The sequence below is a fragment of the Hydra vulgaris genome, chromosome 11 (assembly GCF_038396675.1).
Source record: "Hydra vulgaris chromosome 11, alternate assembly HydraT2T_AEP".
In the NCBI taxonomy this organism is placed as follows: Eukaryota; Metazoa; Cnidaria; class Hydrozoa; order Anthoathecata; family Hydridae; genus Hydra; species Hydra vulgaris.
The window spans coordinates 45,866,839-45,892,466 of NC_088930.1; the positions used below are offsets into that span (position 1 = coordinate 45,866,839).

The following is a 25,628-nucleotide window of genomic DNA, read 5'->3' on the forward strand; positions in this document are numbered from 1 at the left end:
TTTTTTTTTCTGATTGAACTAATGGTGTAAACAAAGTCGTATGGCCTTTTAATAAAGACTTAGGGTCCTTGGACAAATAATAGTTGTAAGAGAAATAGAGAAGAGAATAGTCGTAAAAACTAGTCGTAAGAGAATACTAACAAAACTCTTTTTCACGAAAACAATCCAGTTACACAATTCCATAATCATTTGTGGAATTTTATATTACAAACCCTGTCCTACCTCATGTGCCGCCCTGGGTTAGGCTAATTCGCGGTTGTTATTAGATCATAGGAAATGCTTTGTAATACGCATATGTTAACCTTCCTTTTTCTTTTTTTCTTTCTTTTTTATATTGCTTAATCTGATTCCTAAATAAACATTAAACATTTGATTCAAAGCAACCGTGTTTGTTTTAGTTTGTATTCTAAACACTTTATAAAAAATAGCCGTTTAAAGATAAACAAGTTTTTAAAAAAAAAGTTTTTTTGGAAAACAGTATTTAAACTATATTCAGAATAAAAATAACAAACGATATGCTTATTTTTCATATTGACTTTATGCGGCAACAACCCAACCTTACAAATTTTGAAACGTGTATTTTTTTTTTTAAATATTCATTATTTCCGGAAACTTGAAATATCTGTATGAGAAAATTTCAAAAAATCAGTTAATCAGTTCCCTCTCCCATGAAAAATGTTTTAAAGTGGTTTTCTGGCGATGTTAGAAAAACTCAAATCTTTTTTAAAAATATGGGAAAGTGTCCACAAAAGTAAATTAAAGTCAATTAGCTATCAATAGAATCATATTACACGTCTTATAATTTTTAACTTAAATCTCGCTTATTTAAAATAAATATTCCTAATATATGTCGAGTAAATATTTTGATATTCTTTGTTTTATATTTTAAAAAATTTAAACCGGCTCATTTTCAGCTCGTATTTATGATATTATTTAAAAGAAAAAACAAATGTTCTTGAAGAAATGATGGTTTTATTAGGCACCAGTTTTCCCAACAAAATAATGGTAAAAAAAACCTGCATTTCCTTTCTTGAAGCTACGGAATCGTATAACTTTGAAAAAAAGAAATATCTTTTGCATAAATATTATATATTGTTTGTTCAAAAGAAAACAAAAAGAAGTGTTTTTTCAAATTGATAATATGCTTATATACTTTTAGATCATACCCAGTTTCTTCATACCCAATTTTTATTTTATTTACTATGTAAATTTTATGTGAGATGCAATTTGTAAATTCAATTATTTGAATATTGTTAAAATTTGTATTGTAATTAACTATTTGTATAATTAATTTTTCCGGTTTCACAAACGATATTACATTTAGAGGTTCTTAATGACAAGACCATTATTTTATTATTTCTATTTTGTATTTTCTTATATCTCAAATAACAATAAAAAAAAGTTAACTTTTACAAATAAATAGTCAAAAGTTTATCTATTGTTTTTGTTACAACAGGTAAAAAATACAATTAAAATTAAATTAAAAACTACCAAATAGCGGTTACAATAATATTTCGAATGCAATATTCCCGACACAATAATTATTGATATTTTCCAAAAACTAAAAAATTATAAATAAATGAAATATCAGATTTCAAAAAAAAAAAATACTCTCAGAATGACTAAGATTTATTTATTAGGAACTTGTTTAAAAAATTTTTTTATTTTTTTATTTTTCTAACTTCGAGGATTTTTTAACAGATTTGTTTTTCATATATTTTGAACCTATTTTACAGCGGAAAGTAATTTAAACGTATCCCCGTTTAAAGTTTCCATACTCTTTTCTATAATTTTTTTTTGAAAAACAGTTAACTCATCCTGGTATCCATGGTAATGCAGCTTGCAGCTTTATCAAAGTTATAAATGCAAGAACTTCATTAAATAAGATTTTTCAAAGGGTTACATTACAAGTAATTTTTTAAAACTCTTGCAATTTTTCTACTTTAAAACAATTTATGATCTAATGTTAAAAAGTTAACTAAGATCCGTTAGGGTAGTAGTAGAATGATAAATTAGTTAAAAAATAAGCCAGTGTAAGGTTTTTAGTAATTCTTGTTGATGAACATCAATCTTAGCTTCCTTATATAAAATATATCCAGTCACCTAAAATCACCGGAAGTGCTTGTTTGATGTATTAATTTTGTTCATATATCAATAAACAAAGCTTAAAACTAATATATTTTGAGGTAACTAACATATGGTTGGGTACTTGCCAAAATATGGTAGTAAGTACCCAACCATGAAAAATTAAAAATATTTTTACAGCTTACAAAAACATGTTTGCAGAATCAGCAAACATTCTATAGCGGAATTTCAATGGACTTATATACGCATTTTGAGTGGTCTACTGTGGCTTTGCTCACCGATACTTAGTGGACAGTTAATGGCAGTCGCAAAAAAGTGATTAGCCGATGACGAACCACTATTTCACATTTTGGAAAGTTATTGGCTAGCTACTAATAGTGGACACCACTAATGACCCACTAAGTAACCATTGAGCAAATTTCCAATGAAGCAATATAAAGGTGCAAATCCACTGCAACAATGTTTGCAAGGTATTTACTTTAAAGATGTGAACTTTTTAAAACTTTAATAAAAATAATGGATGTGTTTGAAGCAAATAACAGCCATCGTTGAATTTTTATGTATCAATTTAACAATAATCTCCTGCAAACTTTATTAACAAGTTTGAAATAGATCAAAATGAAAATTATTGTCTAGCAAACATAGTAACACAAACTTACTGCGTAGGAAATTTAATAAATATATGGAATACAGTATTGCCTATCGAAACCCAAGTATATGGAACACCTATTAAAAAGGATTCAAAAGTATGTCAAAGTTGTTAAGGGGCAACTAGTAGGGTTTGGGAAAACCCGGCATTTTTAGACCCGACGAGTCCGAGTCGAGTCTAAGAATATTTATCGAGTCCGGGATCGGGTCCGGGTCCAATACATCTTTTTAACTTGCAATTTTAACTATAGCATAGAAGGATTTTTTGTTCTCACGCCGATTTTTAAAAATGGATAGTGTGATTTAAACACAAATTATAGAGACTAGGAGATTCTTGTCCAAATTTTATCATTACACTTGCACCGTCGCCGGTTGAACCATCTATATGTTTATTAAAATTAATATTATATGTGTTTAAATGCTGTTCTTCTTTTTCAACTAACTGTACATCTGTACAAGAGTTAAAAATTCTCACTAAACCCATATTATACACTTCAGAGTCAATTCCATGCAAATTGATATTAAGATATTTCCAAATTTCCATACTCGTCCATTCATCAAGTGTAATGCTAAATCGTTGGCCTTCTTTATTTTTTTCTTGTAACAATTTTAATATTTCCAACTTCTTTTTTTCATAAACTTATGAATTAAATTCATAAGATCCCTTTCGGCTTTAGGAAGATTATAACTTGATTTTACTAAACTTTCACGAATAAAGCTAGACTTTGTAATCCCCCTAACTGATATACCATCAAGAGCGGCCATTTTAGAGAAAATTTCTTCTGAAGGCTTTCCTGCGACAGAGACGAAAGTGTCAATAGTTTTAAATCGTTTGGTGCCAGAATTTTCTTCTATTTCTTCTCGTGTTGGTAAAGAAATTCCATGTTTAACTTTTATATGTTTAATTATTGATGAAGTATTTCCATCTTTGTTTGATATTATCGTTGAACACTTATTCCATTTTCCACTTTTCAAATCGATACATTGAGTGAAATACTCCCACACTTTGGAGTGCTTCGGCATAATAGGGCTGTAAAAAATATTCTAGTAAAATTATGACATTTCAGTTTTTTCCTAAAATAGAGAAGTAATTAATAAATGAAAAGTGTTTTTTTTTAAGTTTTTTATATACACGCTAAAAGAATTAACTTATTAACTTCAATCTTTCTTATCAAAAGTTTTTAAATTAGCGAATGCTTTTAAAACATTTGCCAATATAGACATATTATATTAGCAAATCCTTTAAAGCATTCGCTTATATATAAAAACATTCGATTAGAAAAAATTTAAGTTATGAAGTTAATTCTTTTAGTGTGTATTTGGACATACATGGAAGCATACATAAACTTTAATGTTCTTAAAACATCTAAAAAGCTGTAGCCAAGTTCAACTTTAAGTTAGGTTCACAAACCCTACTACTATATTTTTCTAGAAAAGGTAGAGATCCAGCTCGACGACGCACCGCTGCCTAAGAAACAAGGCAAACATTCAAACAATGAGACTCGCCGAGCCTTAAACCGGGTATCGGATCCGGGTATTTACCCACAGACTCACCGAGTCCGAGTCCGGGTACCCGGAACCGAAAAACCCTAGCAACTACCCTCAAATTTTTTCAAAAATTGGATTTTTTTATTTCTAGTAATTGTTGACCAAAATTTTATGTAGATTTTGAATCTGCAAAAAAAATTATAGATTTCTTTATAAGTTTTTGCTTAATTTATGTTTTTTTGAACGCAAGTAAAAAATATTTGCATAGCAACGCGTTGCTATGGGGGTGAATACTTTGTTGGTGAACTTATCCTGGAGTACTGTTTCAAATATATATTTTAATTTATATCTCCTTTACTAAATATTATTCTGTTCCTTATTATATTCAAACATATGACATTTACAATTACGATTTTATCAAAGCTAATTTATCTAACAGCAGAAACAAAAAAATATGATAAAATCCTTTAGATGTTTTGGATGATTTGGATGTTATTAGAAACACAAAAATGAATGATAGAGTAAAGCAGAGAACAAAGTACCTCGAAAAAGAAGAGTGTTTAATGTGCCGAAAAATAAAAATGCATGTAATGTAAGTGGATGTGAGTTAAATGACAGTAATATTTTATGCGCATCTGCTAAGAAAGTTAAATTCATTACAAATGTACCAAGTAAAAACATTAAAAAAATTAGTGGTTACAGTATTATAGACACTGAAATTTTATCTAAAGTTCTTTGATTGTTAATGTGTCCTCAATGTAAAAACTGTGCACTGTACCTAGGTGATCACCATGAAAAAAAGAAAGGACTAGCATCGTTGCTATATTTGAAGTGTACTACACTATCTTGTGATTATAAACATGAATTTTATACATTAGATAATTATGATGAAGGGTTTGATATTAACATGAGGACAATATATGCAATGAGAGTATTAGGACATGGTCATACTGGAATTGAAAAATTTACTCAGCTCATGAATAAACTCATGACACCCAAAAACTATTCAAAAATAACAACAAAAACTGGACCAGGAATTCCTGTTGATATTATTCACAAAATCAAGCCAATATATGCTGATTTAATATATGCTGATTTAAGTAAAGATTCTGAATTAGTAAGATGTCTGCATGACAAAACCCAGAATTGTAATGAGAGTTTTAATAATTTAATATGGGAACGATTACCAAAAAGTAATTATGTTGGTTTAGCCAGTTTAGAGTTCGGAGTGTACGATGCTGTTGCAAATTATAACATTGGTTATAATTTGCAACAGCATCGGAATATTATGAATCTGGTAGTTTTTAAAACATTCTTTTAAAAAGTAATTTTTTTAAAGATATATTTATGAAATGAACAATAATTTATGATTTTAGTTTTTGTTTTGCGTTTTCTGAGAATTTGCTTTTTAAACACGCCGGTAAAAATATCTTGAAAAGTATACATGCTATCATGATGAATTTTTCAAGGATTGTTCATTTTGCCAATATTTATGATATGATTGGAGTAGAATTTCTAATATGACTTAAGATTTTGAGTTATTAAGTTTTTTTCTTTGCAATTTGACCTTTTTTTAAAAAACACAATTTGTCTGCAACCTTTTATGGAAAAATTTTTATTCAAAAATCTGCTTTGTTCATATCACAAATTTAGATATTTAGAACAGCTCTGCAAAACTTCATTGACACTCCTTTACTCACAAGTCTTTATTTTTTTACGGCGTAAACACAGTTTTGTGGTATTTTCAGCTATTTTTTTTGGTTACAATAGCAACGAGCTACCATTTATGTACTTTTTGGTATTTTTAATGTCAGTATAATATTTCCTATGTGACTAAAGAGACAGTTACTTTATATGTGTAGTTTTGAAATTTGAGGGTAGTTGCCCCTTAAGTTCATTTAAGTTTCTTACAAAAAAAAGTGTTGAAACTTGAGAGACGTTTGTGCTTAAAAATAACTTGAAAGTCATTTTATCGCATTTTCGGAGTTGTTTTCTTTATCTTTATTTGAGTTTTTATGCTTATTGATTTTTTTAATTCTTTACTATATTTTATTGAAATTTTATATATTTAAATTCGTTGATTCGCTGTCTGTTTCTTTATTTAATAAAGTTTATTATACAAAAACTTTATATTTTATATACAAAAATGGTGCTAAGTCACAAGTTAAAACTATTTTCGTTCTACGGATTGATTTTTTTTTTCTTTCTCGTTCTTGTATATGTTGGTTATTAATTATATGATTATTAAATAAATGTAATTAGAGAAAAATACATATATGTAAAAAAAAAAATGAAATGCAATGTTAATAATTTTGTGATGGTATTTCAAATAACAGCGGATTTATTAATTTTGTGAAGTTATTTCAAATAACAGTGGATTTATTAAATTACTCACACGTTATTTTAACTTATGACATCTAGCCGTAGTGACGCAGCTATTAGAGTGTTTGCTTCAGAATCGAGAAGTTCGTGGTTCAATGACCTCTCCGGCCATATTTACGACATCGGCCAAAAAGAAGATGTAAAATTCCTGGTTAAACGCTCCTGTGCGGTGTTCAATGACAAAATAGTCATAGAATATCGCGCAGGAAAAATCTTCTTTTTTTTAGTCTTTCAGTTGTTAGTCTTCTTTCGAATATGGACGATATTCCTCATTATATAACTTGGTTACTGTAATTTAAAAATTTTTCTTTGAATATCAGTTTTATACTGTCTTAATCTATATAACTATTAAATGACGTATTATATTGATACCCCAAAAGTACGATTTAAAATTCGCATCTTTATTTAAATCTCATACCATTTTTAAAAAGCCTGTCTACCTGTCTATTAGATCTAATTTACTCTTTCTTTTTCAAACAATATGCTATTAAATATATATATATATATATATATATATATATATATATATATATATATATATATGTATATATATATATATATATATATATATATATATATATATATATATATATATATATATATATATACATATTTAACATAGCATGTTGTTTAAATTGTTGTATCTATAGATACAAAAACTAAAGGGGTAAATAAAAAATTGCTAAACATAGTTATTTATTTTGTTACAGCAGGTAGAATTGATAAAAACTACCGAATAGCGGCTACAAAAATACTTTGGACATAATAATATTCCGGATATTTTCCTAAAATTTATATTTTTAAGAAGCAAAAATCTAAATACTTTCAGAATGAGTAAAATTTACTCATTCAGACATTATTATAGCTTGTAGAATAAATTAAATAAAAATATGTGATCGAATAGCAGTTAAAAAGTTATATAATGATACTACAGATATTTTCCAAAAATTGAAACTATAAATAAATGCAATTTTAGATTTTAAAAATAAAAAATATTTTCAGAATGAGTAAGATTCAGAATTTGAATAAAAATTTGTGGCCTAATTATCGACACTTGACTTCGACAAAACCAAAAAAAACGAAGAATTATTTATTGATTGCAACAGTTGCTTCGCTGAGGTTGATATCACTCCTCTAAGTAAAAATAAATAAATTTCTCTATATCTAGAAATTTCTAAAAAAAAAGAGTCCCTCTGTGTCACGTTGTGATGGTGTCACCAGGTGCAAACTGCACCACCCACTCAAAAATAAAGTGCGAAATTAAGAAATTAAGTGCAAAAAAGGCAATCTATTTTCGTTTCTATATATATAACAATGAACAAAAACTTGTGAGAACAGGCTCTATATAACACTTTATGGTTGATGATATATACTTAGTATACGTAGAAGCGGAATTTTTTTGTTGTATAATATCTTTTATCAAAATAGAAAAAAAAAATTTCTGCAAATTATATTTATAAAAAAGAAAAAAAAAGAATTTTCTATTTAAGTTTCTAGTTTTCAATTTTCCATTGCACAGCTCTATAAGTTTTAATCCGCAATAATTTAATTAAAGCTTTTTGACGTAACAAAAAAAATTAATTCAATTGAAGGTTTTTTGACGGAACAACAAAAAATAAGTAAAAATAATAATTAACCAAATTTATTTAAAACCATTTTACATACACAAACAGCTAGAAATGAGTTTCTTTTACTTCTGCATTTTAGTGATAAATTAAAATTATTTAAAAAGGAATCCTAAATTTTTTACTTAATATTGTAAAGTTTAAAATTCTAAATTTAACCCATTATTTGCCCTAAGTTTTTTTGTTACATCGTACATAACCTCCCAACACCTCTGTTTTAGAAAAAATATCAGCACCCAATACTTAACCCAACATTTTTATATTACATATTTCTAATTAAGTTTTTATATCTTTATGCATTTGACCTTCTTGAAGCATTAGTTATGAAACTAGAAAATAATATTTTTTTTTTTCAAATAATTTTAATGTAAACATTGTTTTAAAAACGTAAATGCATGGTACGATTTTGAATATAACAAAAAAACAACACTTTTTAAATTAAAACTTTTTATAACGCATTGATGTCTTTTCCATCCGCTGAAATAAAAGTCATTTTATTGCTTTAAACAAAATAAGTTTGGAATCGTATAACAAATGCACCAATACTATTAGTCGGATACAAAACAAACAGCAAGCCATTGAAAATAGCTAAAATAATTGTCGTAAATAATTTACAAATCACTTTCGTAATCTTAATGATATTTGACATCTTCGAAGCGTACCGAATAGATTTACATTACCAGAACATAAGTTCAACATATTCAGAAAGTTGAGTATCACCAATACGTTAAATTCCGCCAAATATTTATGAAATGACATCATTCGCTACTATTAGAACCTAGAACCTGGTAATTGTACGTTGAAATCATCGCAAGCATATGAATTGATATTTAAAAAGTTGAAAATGAATTTTCTATTAACTTTTCTCCTTATTTTAAATTTGATACAAGTAAGCAATAGTAATTTGTTTTATCTTTGTTTTTAAATATATTTTTCTCCAGTTTTATAATATTTAAAAGTGATATATAACAGTAATAATAAACTTAAATAATTGAAAATTAGAATGTCTTATATAATTTATTTGGATGCTTTTATGTTAATCTGTTTAATAAATGCTTGATAATGTTTTATAAACCAAATTAATTTATAGATAAAGTATAATGATAGAAATATTAAATATAAATGTAGAAATATAAGACAAGTACAAAAGTAAAAATTAATCAATTTAATGAAACAAAAATATATTAGATTAAGTTGACTTTTGAACTGTTTATAATAATCTTTTTAAATAAATACTTTTATTTATTTATAAACTATTATCAATAAAAGTTGTATATTAATTAAATGGAAAAAGCTATTTTCAAATTTTGATTAAATTTTATTATTGCCACCATTATTTTGTTGATGTTCAAAGAAAAAAAAAACAGGTTTAACGAAGTATAAACTTTATAATTTAATTTGAGTGTTTTTTGAGTTGGTTTTACAACCTCTTTCATGTCACCGAATTGTTTTAATTTTAAATCATTTTTATATTTTAAAATATTTTTATATACAAATAATGTTTTTTAAATATTTAATTCATAACTTGTCAAATCTGTTTAAATATACACACACACACACACACACACACACACACACACACACACACACACACACACACACACACACACACACACACACACACACACACACACACACACACACACACACACACACACACACACACACACATATATATATATATATATATATATATATATATATATATATATATATATACATATATATACATACATACATAACAAAGTATATTTAATAAAAATTTTCATAATGTAGCAAATTTTAACAAATTTAAAAAATAAAAAACGTGAGGGAAAACTTCTATTAACCATTTTAAGTGTCATCTTCTCAAAATGTTGAATTAAACGGAAAACATTTTCCGACTTTTATTTTGTTTACTAACAAAGTAACCATTTATAAATTCCTCTAAAAATATATTCATCTTTTCTCAGTCTCAAATTCAGTTGATTTCCGTAACTTTTGTTTACCTTGACGTCATTAAGCCAACTATTTAAAAAGGGATATGTTTTGAAAGAAGACGTTTTGAAATGGGATGTTTTGAAAGGAGTTGATTGCATAAGGTGATTTGAAAAAGGCATTTTCAGATACCATACGAAAGAAGATTTCAGCATTGTACTATTATCATTCTTTTGAATAATGAAAAAATGATAATGAAAATAACTTTCTTAACTCAAACTTTTGTGTTTTTTATTGATTTTGATCATATTAGATGATTTCTATCTATTTAAAATAAAATATTAAAAAAAAAAAAACGATTGATATTTTAAAATTTCCAATACAAAAAGTAAAGACTTTTTATTACTAAATGCAAAAAAATAAGTTTAAAAACATTTATGGTTCATTTATAAGAAACCTTTAGCATAAGGAATCTTCATCAAAAATATTGGTTTTTTTCATTAACGCTACGGATGCCCGGCCTCTTTCTTCATTTTGTCTTTGTCGCATTGAAAAATTTGATTTTCAGATTAAAGGAATTATCTTGAATTGGTCTTGAGTAAATATTTTTTTAATTTTAATTTTAAAATGAAACCATTTAATGGTATAAAAAACGGCTTTAACAAGTTTACTATTTCCACCAAAATATCACATCAAGACAAAAAAAACACTATTATATAAAAGGAGGTAACGTCATCTTAATAAAATCGCTAAAGGTTTCAAACTAAAATCACAACCAAATTCTTTAAATCAAAAAAATATAAAAATTGTAACAATAATAACTTTTTTTATTTGTAACAAAATCAATGAAGAAATTAAATGATTAATAAAAAGAACAAAACTAGGTTTTATTTATTAATTTGTCAACATTAAAGAAGTCTAATAATATTATAATAATATAATATTTTCAAAAAAATATAAGGCAAATGCTAATTTTTTAAAGTATAAGTTTATTTACATGCAAGTTAAAGTTCATTCAGTTCGCTGTGTTAAAAATAAAAAAATAAAAATCAATAAGAATAGGCCATCTTGTATAACCTTTTGATTTTTATATTTTTTATTTATAAGTAATAAAACTTAAACAAGTTTTATTACTTACACGCAGTGTAGAAGTCGAGGTAGCGTAGCCCTCTAAACTTTACACCATTTAATAAAAACAGTTTTTTTATAGGTTTTTTTTCAACATTAGCTTTTATTTATTAAAGACAAACTTGTTTGAAAAAAAATGGAAGAGGTTGTGAGGTTGAAAAAGAGTAGAAAAAGTAAAGAGCTTTAGTTCTATTAATGCATTTGAAAAAACAAAAAAAAAGTATTTGCATCGACACATCTGCATAGCTTAAAGGCAAGAAGCCGGCCTAGATGTTGTAATAACAAACTATTAGTAATAACAAAAACATTCCATTTCTCTCGGCCTGCTTTCTTTACATAACTTTCAAAGTATACTCAAGAGACCTACTCCATAAACTATAAATAGATAAAGCGTCATAAATTAAACGCATTTATTATTACTTTAGTACTCTTAAACGCATTAATTACTATTTAATTTATGAAATTTGAATAAAATTAATGTTAACTATAATAAAGTTTTGTAAGAACAAAGTTTCAAAAGATATTTGATAATAGTATCATGTTTAAAAAGAACATAAGTTTAAACTGAAATCAAATTTAAAAAACTAAAATAAGAAATAATTTTAAAAAGTTTAAAAAAAACTTATTTTAAAAATCTTTTATGCTTACAAAGAGAACAATAATTAAGTGACAAAGTTATAAAGAGAACAATAACAAAGTGAAAATAATTATATACATTAAAGCCCTGTATAATCGAGTTTTAAACGAATCCATTCAAATAAGCTGAAAACTAGCTTATTGTTGTTGGAGTATATTATTTTTAAATTCATCTATAGTATTAACATTTTTTGAAATGTCAAATATTAGCAACTCATTAAAACTTTTTTTAAGAGTTGAAACAAAGTATTTTTTCTATATACGAGAGTTTAAAAATATGTGCAGTATTTAAAATATTACAGTCTTCTAGAAAAAAGAGTACAAATAAAATGTTGACTAGGGTTTGATTTTTTATGTACCTGCTTCAATGTTGTAAAAATAATGTAATTAACAAAAGATAAGCAACACCTTTTAGGGGCTGTTCAAATAATACGTGACACTTTTTTAGGCGTTTTTAAAGACTCCCGTCTCCACCATGAGACATTTTTAAACCCCCACCCCCATTCTTCACCCCTGTAAGACGTGACAAAGATAAAAATTTGTTTAAAAATAAATTTGATAATTTCATTTTCAAATTTATTTCAAAACTAAAAAAATAATAATTTATTGATCAAAGAATAATAACGATTATGTATTATATTTGAAGATCTAATTTTAAGCAACTTACTTAAATTTTTAGCCTTTTAGCCCCTTAAGGACCAGGCCCGAGATATCTCGGGTCATGCTATATGGTCCAAAAAGACCGAACCTAAGATAACTCGGTCAGTCCCATATTTTACATTTTATTATGTATTAGCCAAATAATTAGTGAAAATAATCTTATAACAACATTATTATATTAAATCAACTAAGAATCAATCAAGTTAATAATATTTAGATTTATAACAGACTTTTTTTTTATTCTTAATATGTCAATATCTAAGTTCTAAGCATAAAAAAAAAATTGATTTTTTTTGCATGTATTTGAAAAAATATCGGTTCTTAAGGGGTTTATATAGATATTGTTAAAAAAAAACTGATAATTTTCGATATTAATGTAGTAGGTAGTGGTGTTACTGGCATCAGAATCACCATCACCTACTCCATTGAAATCTGGTAGATGAGATGGTTAAAACACAGCTTGAAATAATGGTGTTTCAAACGAATTAGCAATTTGTAATTTTGACTTGCCTACTAGAGTTGATTCAAGTTGTTGCAACAATCCCATGTTTAAACAACTGCAAATTGTCTTTTATATGGCGTAGACACACCTGTAAAGGGTTGTAACTGCTATGCTCAATAACTGAGCAGTTTTGTTGAGTGAAAAAATACTGCAGTTTACTTTGATCACTGCAAACGCAACTTGCTCTTAAGTGTATGGTTTTTTCTTTCTTCTTTGCGTGCAAGTTTCGAGGAAAGTTTTATATTAGAATAGATTTGAAAATAACCAATTTAAAATTTATACGATATATAAGAGTTTACAGAGATTCATCCGTAAGTTTAGACAATTCATTTCTAAAAAGTTAACATTTACTATCAATTTAACAATTAGCGTATTTCATTCCACCATATAGTTCACCATTTCCGTTTTTAACTCCGGAAACTATATAAGTGAGAAAATGCAAATAACATATAATATAGTAAATAACTATAGTATAATAGTATATGATATAATATAAATGTATATAATAATATGTATATAATAGTATATGATATAATTAATAAACAGCTCTTTTTTCTAAATTTTTTATTGCTTTTAAATCAACTTTTTAATAAAACTATCAACAACTTAAAGATGTACAACTACTGAATAGTAACCAGACTAGTCTATGGATAGACTTACAACACAGACATAGACAATTCTGTATGTTGTAATGGACACAACAAATGTTTAATTTTTTGTCCTTGTTGTGTCTATCAAATTTTTGATGGTGTCCTAAGATTGCTCAGTTAAAAAATAATTTTCACTTCATAAGTCTACAAAGCATAATTTTTTGTCTATTTGGTGTCTATGATTTTGTCTAAATTTACTTGATTTAATAAAACCAGAAATCTTTCATTATCGTATTATTTGAAGATTGTTATGTTGTAAATTTATAATATTAAAAAAATATTGAAGTGACATCAAAACTCCAAATGACGATCATTGCCCATGATTAATTATTGTTTAAAACTTGCGTACATATTCATCAATAAAATGAAAGTAAAAAACGTTTTTCTTTTTCACTATTGTTTTATTCACAAACCTAAATAAATTTTAACACCTATTGGAATCTTCTACTTACTAATCCACATTTTATAAAGGACAACTCCTTGATCACATATTTTTAAAATAATTTTGTTAATGGTGATAAATATTTTAGTGACTAAGGAAAATTTTTTAAATGATAAACTTACCTTCAACTTTTTTGAAGTAATCCCAAACTGGAGAGGGCATTTTAAAAATAAATTTTCACGCACATTCACTGAGAATTGAAAAACAACTGAACTGAGTAATTAATGAACTTCAATTGAGCACAAAATAGTCCATTTTGAGGTTTTTAAATAGACATTAACTTTTTAATCAACAGCACACGCTGGACAAAAAATTAAAAAATCAACTTCTGTTAGAAAAATTGTATTTTTAATTTTGTGCTCGTTTTCAGTTTTTGAAACGATGCTGCAGTGAAAATTTAATTACTCGTTATAAGTCCAAATTATATATTAAATAGATCTTCTATACCTCATTAAAAAATCGAGATTGTTCATTTAGTGTCCGTTTTTAAAATGATTGTCTAGAAAGACAAACATTTTTTATAGACAATTCATTTTTGATAGTTGTAATTAAAATTGTTGCAATTAGTGCTTTGTCGAAGTCTATTTTTGTCCTTTTATAATAAGTCCATTAGAGATTGTCTGGTTGCTACTACTGAATGGAATGAAACCATAACTAAATGGAATGAAACTATAATACAAAATAAAATTTTAAACAAATTACCTTTTATAATTGCGTGGATAGATTTTGAAAGCTTTAAAAAAATTCTTTTATACAAATGACAAACTTAAAACTTTTTTTTATAAACATTTCTTTAAATATTTTTTTGAACATTTAGTTTAAAATTTATCGCTGGGTGTAGAGTTGTTAACCAGACGGTTTTGAAAACTTTTGTAGATTGATTGATTGTGTTTACAAATTTTATGTGCAAACGTAGGCTTTTATAAAATATATTTCTAAAAAGTCATTCAATGAACAAGAATTAATTAATGAAAATTAGATGAAAAACACTTATTCATACTAACACAAATACTTATTCACTTTTGAAAAAAAAAATGCAAACATAAAACAACTAAAGCATATATACGAGATCATTCATGGGATAATGTAGAAACACCTAATATAATAATAAAATTTGGCATCGATTATTAATTTGTTCATAAAAAAATTGGGTTATTAAATAATGATATCAAAAAGCAAAAACTAGACGTCCTTTGCGATATATTAATCAAAGGATTACATTAATAAGGCAACAAGTTACTGAGATCGACTGCATAATCAAAGCAAATGCTTGTGTTTTATACACCAGCAATCAATATATATATATATATATATATATATATATATATATATATATATATATATATATATATATATATATATATATATATATATAATATAATTTAGTAAAATCACTTATCTAATTTTGAGTTTTCTTCGACAGCTTATTTCTCCATCAGTAGATTCATCAGGAAGGTTCATCATTACTAATTTATAATTGCTCTGTTCTTTAAGAACATTGAGCACTCTATTTGTAGAATACACTGACATAATATATATATATATATATATATATATATATATATATATATATATATATATATATATATATATATATATATATATATATATATATATATATATATATATTGATTGCTGAATTGATTTTCATATGTTCTTTTTTTTTTTTTGGTTTACGCTTGTTAATCGTTGTACAGCTTTAAATAACTTTAAATAACTTACAATGATATAAAATATAAAATATAAACAAGGTAACTGAAAGAAGATTGCAAAGATCTTGTCGTCAGAACCTTAAATAAGCATTGAAAAAAGATAAGATAAAAAAATAATAAACTTTTACAAAATTGCAAGGTAAATAATCTGTGTCTGAAGAAAGATCAAGAGGATCTTCTCATTAGAATTTTATATGAGAGTAAACCAACATATAAACTAAAAAAAAAAAAGTATAAGAATAATAAATAAAATAAGTACGAATAAATTTCTATAAACATAAACATGTATATAAACAATAAAAAAAGTAGACCAAAATATATTTTTAACTTTTACTACTAATATTAACTCAATATATTATCTTATGAAAGAATGAGGTTTTTTCAGTTTTTTTTAAAAAAAGGCAAAAAGTAATAGGTACTTCAAAATTAAAGTTCGGCAAAATAATTTTATTCCAAAGGTGTGGTGCTCGATAGGTAATACAGAATTGATTAAAGTTTGTTTGACAAAAAGGTTCATTTAAAAAGTTATTATTTCTCAGAATATATTTACTGGTTGGTTAAAAAGAGAAAAAATCTTTGAAGACAACTAAGGATAAGTTATTTATCTACATATATATCAAACATAAAATATTAAATACATTTAACTCGTATATATTCAGAACTCTCATTTCAGTAAAGTAATGCTTTGAGTGAGAAAAGCGATTGCAAAATTGGTTATACGGATTGCACGTTTCTGACGGAGATAAAGGTTGCATCTTATTTTTTTCTGTACTTCCCCAAGCAATATTGGCATAATTTAAATAACTATGTATATACGAGTAATAAAGTTGGATTAAGACGTTCTTATAGAGATAGATTCATGATTTATATAGGATCCTCATGTTTTTAGAAATTTTTGTGCTTATATAATCAATACGGTGATTCTAAGTAATGTTTTCATCAAGATAAACACCTAAAAATTTTGTAACAAAATCTCTTTTTATTTCCTTTTGATCAATAAAGATTTGAGGTAATCTTGATAGGAGAAATCGCTTTTTGTAATCGAATGAAAAAAAACCCATTTTGTTTTATTAGTATTCAAGGTTAACTTATTACATTTGAACCAATTAGATATGTCTGAGTTCAACGTTCATCTGCATGCTCGTTAGTTTTGAAGCTTTATTTAAGTCATTTATATAAATTAAAAAAAAGGAGGTTTAAGTATTGAACCTTGTGGGACTCTACAGGTTATATTAGAAAAAGTGGGTTAATAACCATTGTTAAATGGTACAAATTGTTTTCGGTTAGATAGATAACTTTTAAACCATTTTAAAATGTTATTTTTTATTCCGTAGTATTTGAGTTTATAAATCAAAATATGGTGATCGACCGTATCAAAAGCTTTTGATAGGTCATTAAAAATATTGTGATTTTTCAAATGATTTTGAGATTTCACGTACATATTGGATAATTGCATGTTCAGTTGAGTTATCTTTTTTGAAACCAAATTGATTGATGTAAAGTAGATTATTATCATGAAAGTATTTGTATATTCTGAATTTTCGAAAATGTTATTATGTTATTATATTATAATAAAATTAGGAATAATTTATGCTATTTTTAATTGTTCTGGGAATACACCTTGATGGATAGAAGCCCTAAAGATTTTAAAAAGAACAACTTTAAGTTGTTCAAAGAATCTATAACCACGTTTCCATTAATTTGATCTGCTTCAATTACTTTATTTTTTTAAACAGATTTGAAGTTTCAAACTCGTCAAATATTAATTCGGAAGATAACTCATCTGAAAAAAATGCAATTATCCATGGGTTCTCTATAATCTGTAAACAAAGACTTGGTCTTAAGGATTTTTTCAGACAGTGTTGGTCGTATATGAGCAAAATATTTGTTAAACTCTTGAGCTATAGTTTTTGGTTCATATAAACTTTTGTTATCGACTTTAACCATTTGTGGCAGGAAACCAGAGCATGATTTTTTTTTTGCCGAATAATTTCTTTCATTATTTGCCACGTGCGCTTTGTGTCGTTTGTATTGTATAATTGGGAGAAATAATTTTTCTCCAGCTTTTTGCGAATACTTTCAAATTTTTTAAAACCTTTAGTAATCCAGGGTGTATTGATATTCTTAATTGTTTTTTTTACTATTCGGAAATTAACTTCATTAACAGAAAAAAATGTTTTGAAAAAAGTTTTATAAATATTATTTGCGTTATCATCAAAATTTATGTTCTTCCAATGCAATAATGATAGTTGATCTTTAAATAGTTTAATATAATCTCATTATAAATGCTTTTTTTTGTTGTTGTTGGTGTTTCTTTCTGGATTTGTTTTATTAAGTTTCAGGAATATAGGAAAATGATCTGATATATCAGTTTTTATGATACCTATTTGTATATTATTATTGAAAATATCAGTAGTTATAATATTATCTACAAGAGTTGGTGTGTTTATAGTTACTCTAGTGGGGCAATTTATAAAAGTAACTGACCCTGTTTCAAAAATTGCATTATAAAAACTCTCAAACATTTTTTAATGTCTGAGATAGCTAACTTCCAGACACGGAGCTAACTCCAAACAATTATATGTTTATACTTATGTTAAAATAGGATGCTTTGCAAAAAATTGCGATAATTAAAGCCTGGGAACAAAAAAGCCTTAAAATTTTAGTTGATAAAATATTTTTTTTTTACTATTCTTAATTAAATCTATATTGATCGATAAGTTTTAAAATTCACATATCCTTTTATCGTTCAAAAACTATAACCATAAAAAGTTTGAACCGCCCTCAATTTGAGGGGTCTACAAACTTTATAAGGCCACAATTGTTAAATTCTAAGAGATAAATTTGAAAAACTAAAAATTTATCGATGAATATAAATTTAGTTAAAAATAGTAAAAAAAATATTTTACCAACTTATTGCTCTCACGATTGAGGCAGGTGTTGCGAAAATCTTAGGACTTTTTTGTACCCAGGCTCCAATCACAGCAACTTTTTGCAAAGCAAAAAGTTGTTCAAAAGTATATCGGTTAAACATTGGGTAGCCGTTGGTAACATTTCTAATTTTTGGTCGGTTACCGATAGTTACTCGATCGTAAATTGTCAACAAGCTGTGTCATGTTATTAAATTTATTTAGCCGATCAGAGATAACGCTGTAGGGCCGATGCCCGGCGGGTACAGAACGTCTTAATGACGTCCTAAAGTCTTTAATCGTCCACGAAAAGTCAGACATCCCACGGACGACTATGCCCGCTAGGTGCTTTTCGCATAAAATTGTCACTCCATAACGTAGCTATTTAAGTAATAACTCATAAAATACAAAAAATTAAAAGAAAATTCCGATAAAAAACGTTTTTTTTTTTACTAAAATACAGTACATACAGTTGTTTTAAAATCCTCAATGGTATAAAACTCTACTTAATCAACATAACAACTAATTAAATGTTATGCAGCTTATAAATGTATATAAAAAATTGAATATTTGCTAAGATTTTAGAAATGAAGAGATTACTTAACTTTAATTTATCTAAATTCTAAATAAATAAAAAATTCTAACAATTAAATCAACATAACAAATTAAAAACAAACAAAAAAATTTTAAAACAACAAACTTTTATATATATGCACAGATATTAATATGTGTTTGAAGTGATGCTATCCGGAAACTTTTTCAAAAATTATAAACCATCCCACCACTTTTTTTTCTTCTATAGCATGACAATGCTAAATAAACTCTCATTTAGCATTGTTAGGCTAGAGAAATTACTGAAAAAATTCCAATACTTCCCTTTCCTCTCCCCATTACCCCACTTCAAACATTCCTAGTCACTTATCAAAACTTTTGAACTAGCATATACTTATTAACACTATCACGAATTTCACTTATAACTTGTTTTGGAGACTCGCTCTTTACTATTGCAACACCAGATACAATCATGTTAGCTCCAGCTTTGGCAACAATTTCAATATTGCTTGGCCCAACACCACCATCAACTTCAATATCTATAAACGGAAACGCTTCACGTACAAGTTCAACTTTAGGCATCATGTTAGCCATAAACTTTTGTCCCCCAAATCCAGGTTCCACTGTCATAATAAGAACCATATCAACATCCTTTATATAAGGTAAAATTACTTCTATGTCAGTTTTTGGTTTAACCGCAATGCCTACTTTCATACCAGTTTCCCTTATTGTTCGAATTACATTAGCAGGTTGATCTGTTGCTTCTACATGAAATGTGTACTGGTCTGCACCAGCATCATGCATATCATTGATCCATTTTTTTGGATCAGCAACCATCATATGCATATCAAAAAAAGTTTTTGTAATTTGTGTTCGTAAACACTTTACTACAGGAGCTCCAAATGTAATATTTGGGACAAAATGTCCATCCATGACATCAAGATGAAGATAATCTGCACCACTTTCAATGAGACGCTCACACTCTGTAGCCAATTGAGATAAATCAGTATTAAGAATAGAGGGACCAACTTTGCATTTTAGAGAACAACAAGAGCTTTCCATGTTTCTAACTGCTTATAATATACACAGATATATGTTACTATGAGGTAGTGGTAGAGTGCTCACTTTGTAAGCAAGACATTTCAAGTTCAATCCCCACCACATCCCTGGCAGTACTGTGTTTAACTTGTTTCTCCGCACAGTGACTTCATTTATCTAAGCTTATTTTTAACTCTTATACTTATATAAAAGAATTAAAAAAATGAGAGAGGGTTGTAAGAAAAACTTATGTATAAAGCATATATATATATATATATATATATATATATATATATATATATATATATATATATATATATATATATATATATATGTATATATTTATATATATATATATACATACATATATATACATAGTTGCACTTGTAATTTTTTGTTCTTTGAATGATTGTTTGTTGTTCATATGATCAATCATAGAAAAGGCCTCATACAGTAACATTACAAAAAAATGCATACTATGCTTATTTAAAAACTGATAACTTTGCTATACTAAAATACAAATGATGAATTAAACAAAAAAAGCAATATGCAAATGTTGTCTAAGAACAAATTTCTATTAAATAGCAACTAACTAATAAACTAAAATTTACAAATGCATTTTTTCGAAAACAAAAGAAAATTTTTGAAAAAAAATTTTTTTTTGCAAAAGTTTTTAAATAAATAATAATTAATAAAGTGAACATTTTAAAAATTAAAGTCAACAGAATATATTAGTAGTGTATTAATCTTAAATGTAAACCTTGGCAATGTACTGACAAAGAGTTATATTTTTATATAAAAGAGCAGTAATAAATTAGTAAAAAATAAGTTTTATGATATAAATGCATATATCTAAGAAATATTTAAATATATAACACACATGTGTGGGTGTATAATAATGTAACATTAATAATTTTACTAACAGCAATTAATAACAACAATACCAGCAACAATAACAATAATAAAAGTATTTATAATTGCGATGATAAGAATACTAATAAAATTAATTCAGTTTAATAAAGAACAAATCATAATAAGTAGATAGATAGTTGGTCAAAGTAGTGTTTAAACATAACCAATTAATCATTGTAAAAAAATATAAAACGTATATTTTTAACAATATTTTATGTTTAGTTGTTTAAATATTGTAAAAAAAACATTCCAAAAAGGTTCCAAATTAAATAAAACATAATTGGAATGTAATTGGATATGCCTAAATTAAGCGCATAATTTCTTAATATAAAAATTACAAAAAAAAATGTCTTTAAATCCTAAATTAACACAAGAAGTTATTGATAATAATTAATTTCGAAGTTTACACAAGGGACGTAACAAACCAACGGAGGTATATTTACCGGAGTCGAATTCGGAACCAAAGTCGGAATAAAAGGCTTGAAAACAAATTAGAACTATTTGCACTTCATGAGCCTCATGAAATAATTTAAAAAATTATTCAGTAACCATAAATTCACAACTAGATATAGTAAAATTACAAATTGTGAACAATTTTTAATAATGGTTTTAGTGTAGCTTAAATGATGTAAAATCGACCAGAACGTCCGATTTTTTAGATCTGGCAGTTAACAAACACAAGTTAGTTTAAATAGAAATATGCCGTGTACTCGGCTCGACCATGGTTTTTGAGGTTTTTTCGGGTTCAAACCAGGCGCCCGGCACATCTATATATTCCGGCGGAAAATAAAAGCAGAGGAATAACCCAAGCCAAACACTCATTTATTTTATATTGAGGGTACTCGGGTAAACTGCCGGGTGCTCTTATCTCTTTATTCCGGTGATTTTTCTGGGTACCCAGAATATGTGTGTCAGTTATCCGACACGGATAATTTCGGCGGCTTTTTTGAGTATTCCTAATTTATGGATGTACCAGATACTCGGTTTGCACCCGGAAAAGACAGCTGGAAAACGCGAACTAAATCGGTTAACCAGCAGATCTCTAAATTATTTATAGAACTATTGTAACGGCTTAAACAACAATATTTAAACGACAGTCAGTAGCGTTGGTTAATTTGTAACAGCATTAATAACAATTTTGATGTTAAATGTTGTCATCTTTGAAGAGTTGCCATATTTGAAGAGTTGCCATATTTGAAGAGTTGCCATATTTGAAGAGTTGCCATCTTTGAAGAGTTGCCATATTTGAAGAGCTAATAATAGTTATAACAAAATCAATTTCTTTTTTTAGATAAATTCGATAAAAAAACTTTTTATTTGTATAATTTTTAAAACAATATTTGAACGAACGACTTTTCTCCTCCACTTTTTATTTTGAATCGAAACACATTGGGTCGGATAGTAAACAGGGGAGGACAAAATTAATTTAATAGCTGTTTTTTTTTTTTTTTAAAAAAACAAATTCTTTATTGTCTAAATATTTAATTTATGTTAAGATATACTTACTTCAATTATTGCAATGCTTTAACAAACATTTTGAACCGCAGAGTTAAATTTTTTTTTATACCTCATGCTGACGATAAAACACGTTTTATTTTAATAATATATTAAATTGTTTTTGCATAAAAGCTGAATGAAACAACAACAAAACAATACTGCAAAGTTGTTTTGTTAATATAAACAGCTTATGTTAATGTAAAACAACTTCATCACAAATTTTTTGGTGTTTTATAAAATCAATAACATTAAAAACATAAAACGTGTTTATCTTCATTATAAAGGGGTATTGGGTACGAATTAGTTCACTTCCTAGAATAGTGTAATAAACTTGGAATATACAATTAACAAATTGCTTACTCTAGCGTCAGTTTTTTTATAGTTTAGGTAACTTGGAATAAAATATATATATATAATAATTTAGCATCATTACCCTTAATAATAGGGAAAAAAACTTTGAAAACAAAGTTATGTAATAGCTTAAAACCACGGTATTTTAACTACTGTACACAGTAACAGTATTAAATAATGATGTAGCATTTTGTAATAATGCTGAAAATCTTGAGTCAAACAACTTTTTATTTATTATAATAATAATAATAATAATAATAATAATAATAGTGATAAAGGATAATATATCATCCTTTAATTATTAGGCAATCATTAAATGCATAATTATCATCAGTTTTTCGTGTCAACTACTAAAATGAAACAAAAAAATAATAAATTTTTACAAAGCATATAGTACGAGCAGTGCAATTTGTTAGAGTTTAAAAAAAGGTAAAGAAAAGCATAATTTTGTTAGGGTATCTAATAAATTCAACGCTTTTAAAAATACCGATTCCAAGAAAAAAAATTATAGGCATAAATTTTTGTTCGAAATAAAAGTATTAGAATATTTATTATCTTACCTCATAAGCCTTTTTTATATACGTACTATAAAAGCTAATCTTTGGTATATACTTTGTTGTAAAGCCTTATAAGTAAATAGTTAAAATATATATTAATAAATACTGCTGACAAAAGTTATCTTTAGAATTTTTCGCGTCATTACCCTCAATAAGAATTTTTTACGAAGGTTCAATTTTCGAGATTAAAAGTTTACAACCTTGTACCAAGATCTCTTCCATTTCAACTACAAACAAGTAAAACATAGCTCATGTTTTAATAAAAACTGGAACAACAAAAAGAAAATTTGAAATTAAAAAATATATAGCTATAATTATTTTGCAAATTAGTTGTATAAATTTTGTATGAATTAAAAATGTTAAATTTACAATATAAAAATAAAATTATACTATGTTTTAGCGTTCCTAATGGTATTTGGACTTTTTTTTTTTTTTGCCTCGTTACAACAAAATGAGCGTAAAAGTCATTTGCTGGCGTATGCTTCCAAATTTTTCCTTACAGCTACCTAGCAAGGAAAAAAAAAAAAAAAGCCAAAATGCAGAAATTTTCAACAAGGAGGAAACGCAAGGTTAAAATTACTTTTATCTTTCAAAGTTTCATAGAATAAGTGCTTCATTGCATACATAAATCGACTGATTTAGATGTAGTCGCAGTGGAGTATACTGACGTAAATAGGAATCGGCACTGTGTGGTGTATATACATCAACAGACTTAAATAGGCATAGGCGCAGTAGTGTGTACATGCATCGACTGACTTAAATAGGGATAGACGCAGTGGAGTGTACATACATCAACTGAGGGTTTAATTTTGGGCAAAATAAACCCTCAGTTAATGTTGATGTATCTGTTTTTTAAAATAAAATAAAAATATTTAAACATTTATTCAAATTGAGTTTATAAATTAATTTAATTTGTATAAAAAAATCATTAGGTTATATTAAACAAGAATTTCAAAGTGAAATCGTCAAAATAATTTAAAATAACTTACGTTTAAATACGCGCGTACAACGAAAAAAAAGTAAGTTGTACGCGCGTACAACGAAAAAAAAGTTAGTTGTACGCGCTTACAATGAAGAAAAAGTTAGTTGAACGCGCGTACAACGAAGAAAAAATTAGTTGTACGCGAGTACAACGAAGAAAAAATTAGTTGTATGCGTGTACAAATCATTGACAATTTTTTTTTACCGAATTTTCTTAGAGTTCGTTCTTAGTTTCTATGGTCATTTTGGTTTTGTTTGTCGTTAAGATGTAATGTGCCGTTTTTAGAGAGTTTGATCTAATAGACCGGGTGCATAGCTATTTTTTAGTAATTGGTCAGTTTTACGTGAATAAACTTCATCAGTTATTTACAAATTTTTGTTCACGTAAAATTAAGCAATTTACTCAGTAATTGTTCAGCTTTACGTAAATAAAAACTTAAAAGTATTAATAAAATTTTTATTTACGTAAAGCTGACCAATTACTGAGTAAAAGCAATTGCTTTTTTTATTCACCCGGCCTAATTTCTCTAACGAATTTGTGCGCGAAATTATGTTTGGCATCACTTATGCCATAAGATATTTATGATATATGTGAAGTAATAGCTTTTCTCTAAAATAAAATAGTTTATTTCCTAAGCAAATACCTGATAGATCAGCATTAAATCAAGTATAAATTAGTTTCACATAATTTATTTTTTTGTGAATGACAAAGTCCTCTTTTGAAATTATGGAAAATTAGTACCATACTATTACTAATTATATGATATGATGTGTGACACATCATACCATACTATTAGTAATTGCATGGTACTAATTTATAAATTAGGCACAGATTATAAATTAGTTTTTGCTTAAAGTACCATAGATAATACATTAATCTGGTAACCCTAGATTTTACATTAATCTATGCTTAAATTAAAACTAGGGAAAATTTTCCAAATGATAATTTAGTGCTA

At 26.5% G+C, this 25,628-nt stretch overlaps 2 protein-coding genes across 2 annotated transcripts in view; one reads left to right on the forward strand and one right to left on the reverse strand.

Annotated features, from left to right (window-relative positions):
• Nucleotides 1–8,704: 8,704 nt before the first annotated feature.
• LOC101239179 (mucin-2) overlaps nucleotides 8,705–25,628 on the forward strand; it is a 59,828-nt gene continuing 42,904 nt past the window's right edge. Inside the window, exon 1 of the mRNA XM_065808982.1 lies at nucleotides 8,705–9,117. Coding sequence (XP_065665054.1) covers nucleotides 9,073–9,117 — 45 coding nt within the window. The 5' untranslated portion in view covers nucleotides 8,705–9,072. The remainder of the gene's footprint in view (nucleotides 9,118–25,628) is intronic.
• On the reverse strand, nucleotides 19,199–20,529 carry LOC100197522 (ribulose-phosphate 3-epimerase). The gene has a single exon (XM_065808981.1). It carries the CDS (start codon nucleotides 20,396–20,398, stop codon nucleotides 19,706–19,708), a length of 693 nt encoding a protein of 230 aa, XP_065665053.1. The 5' UTR covers nucleotides 20,399–20,529; the 3' UTR covers nucleotides 19,199–19,705.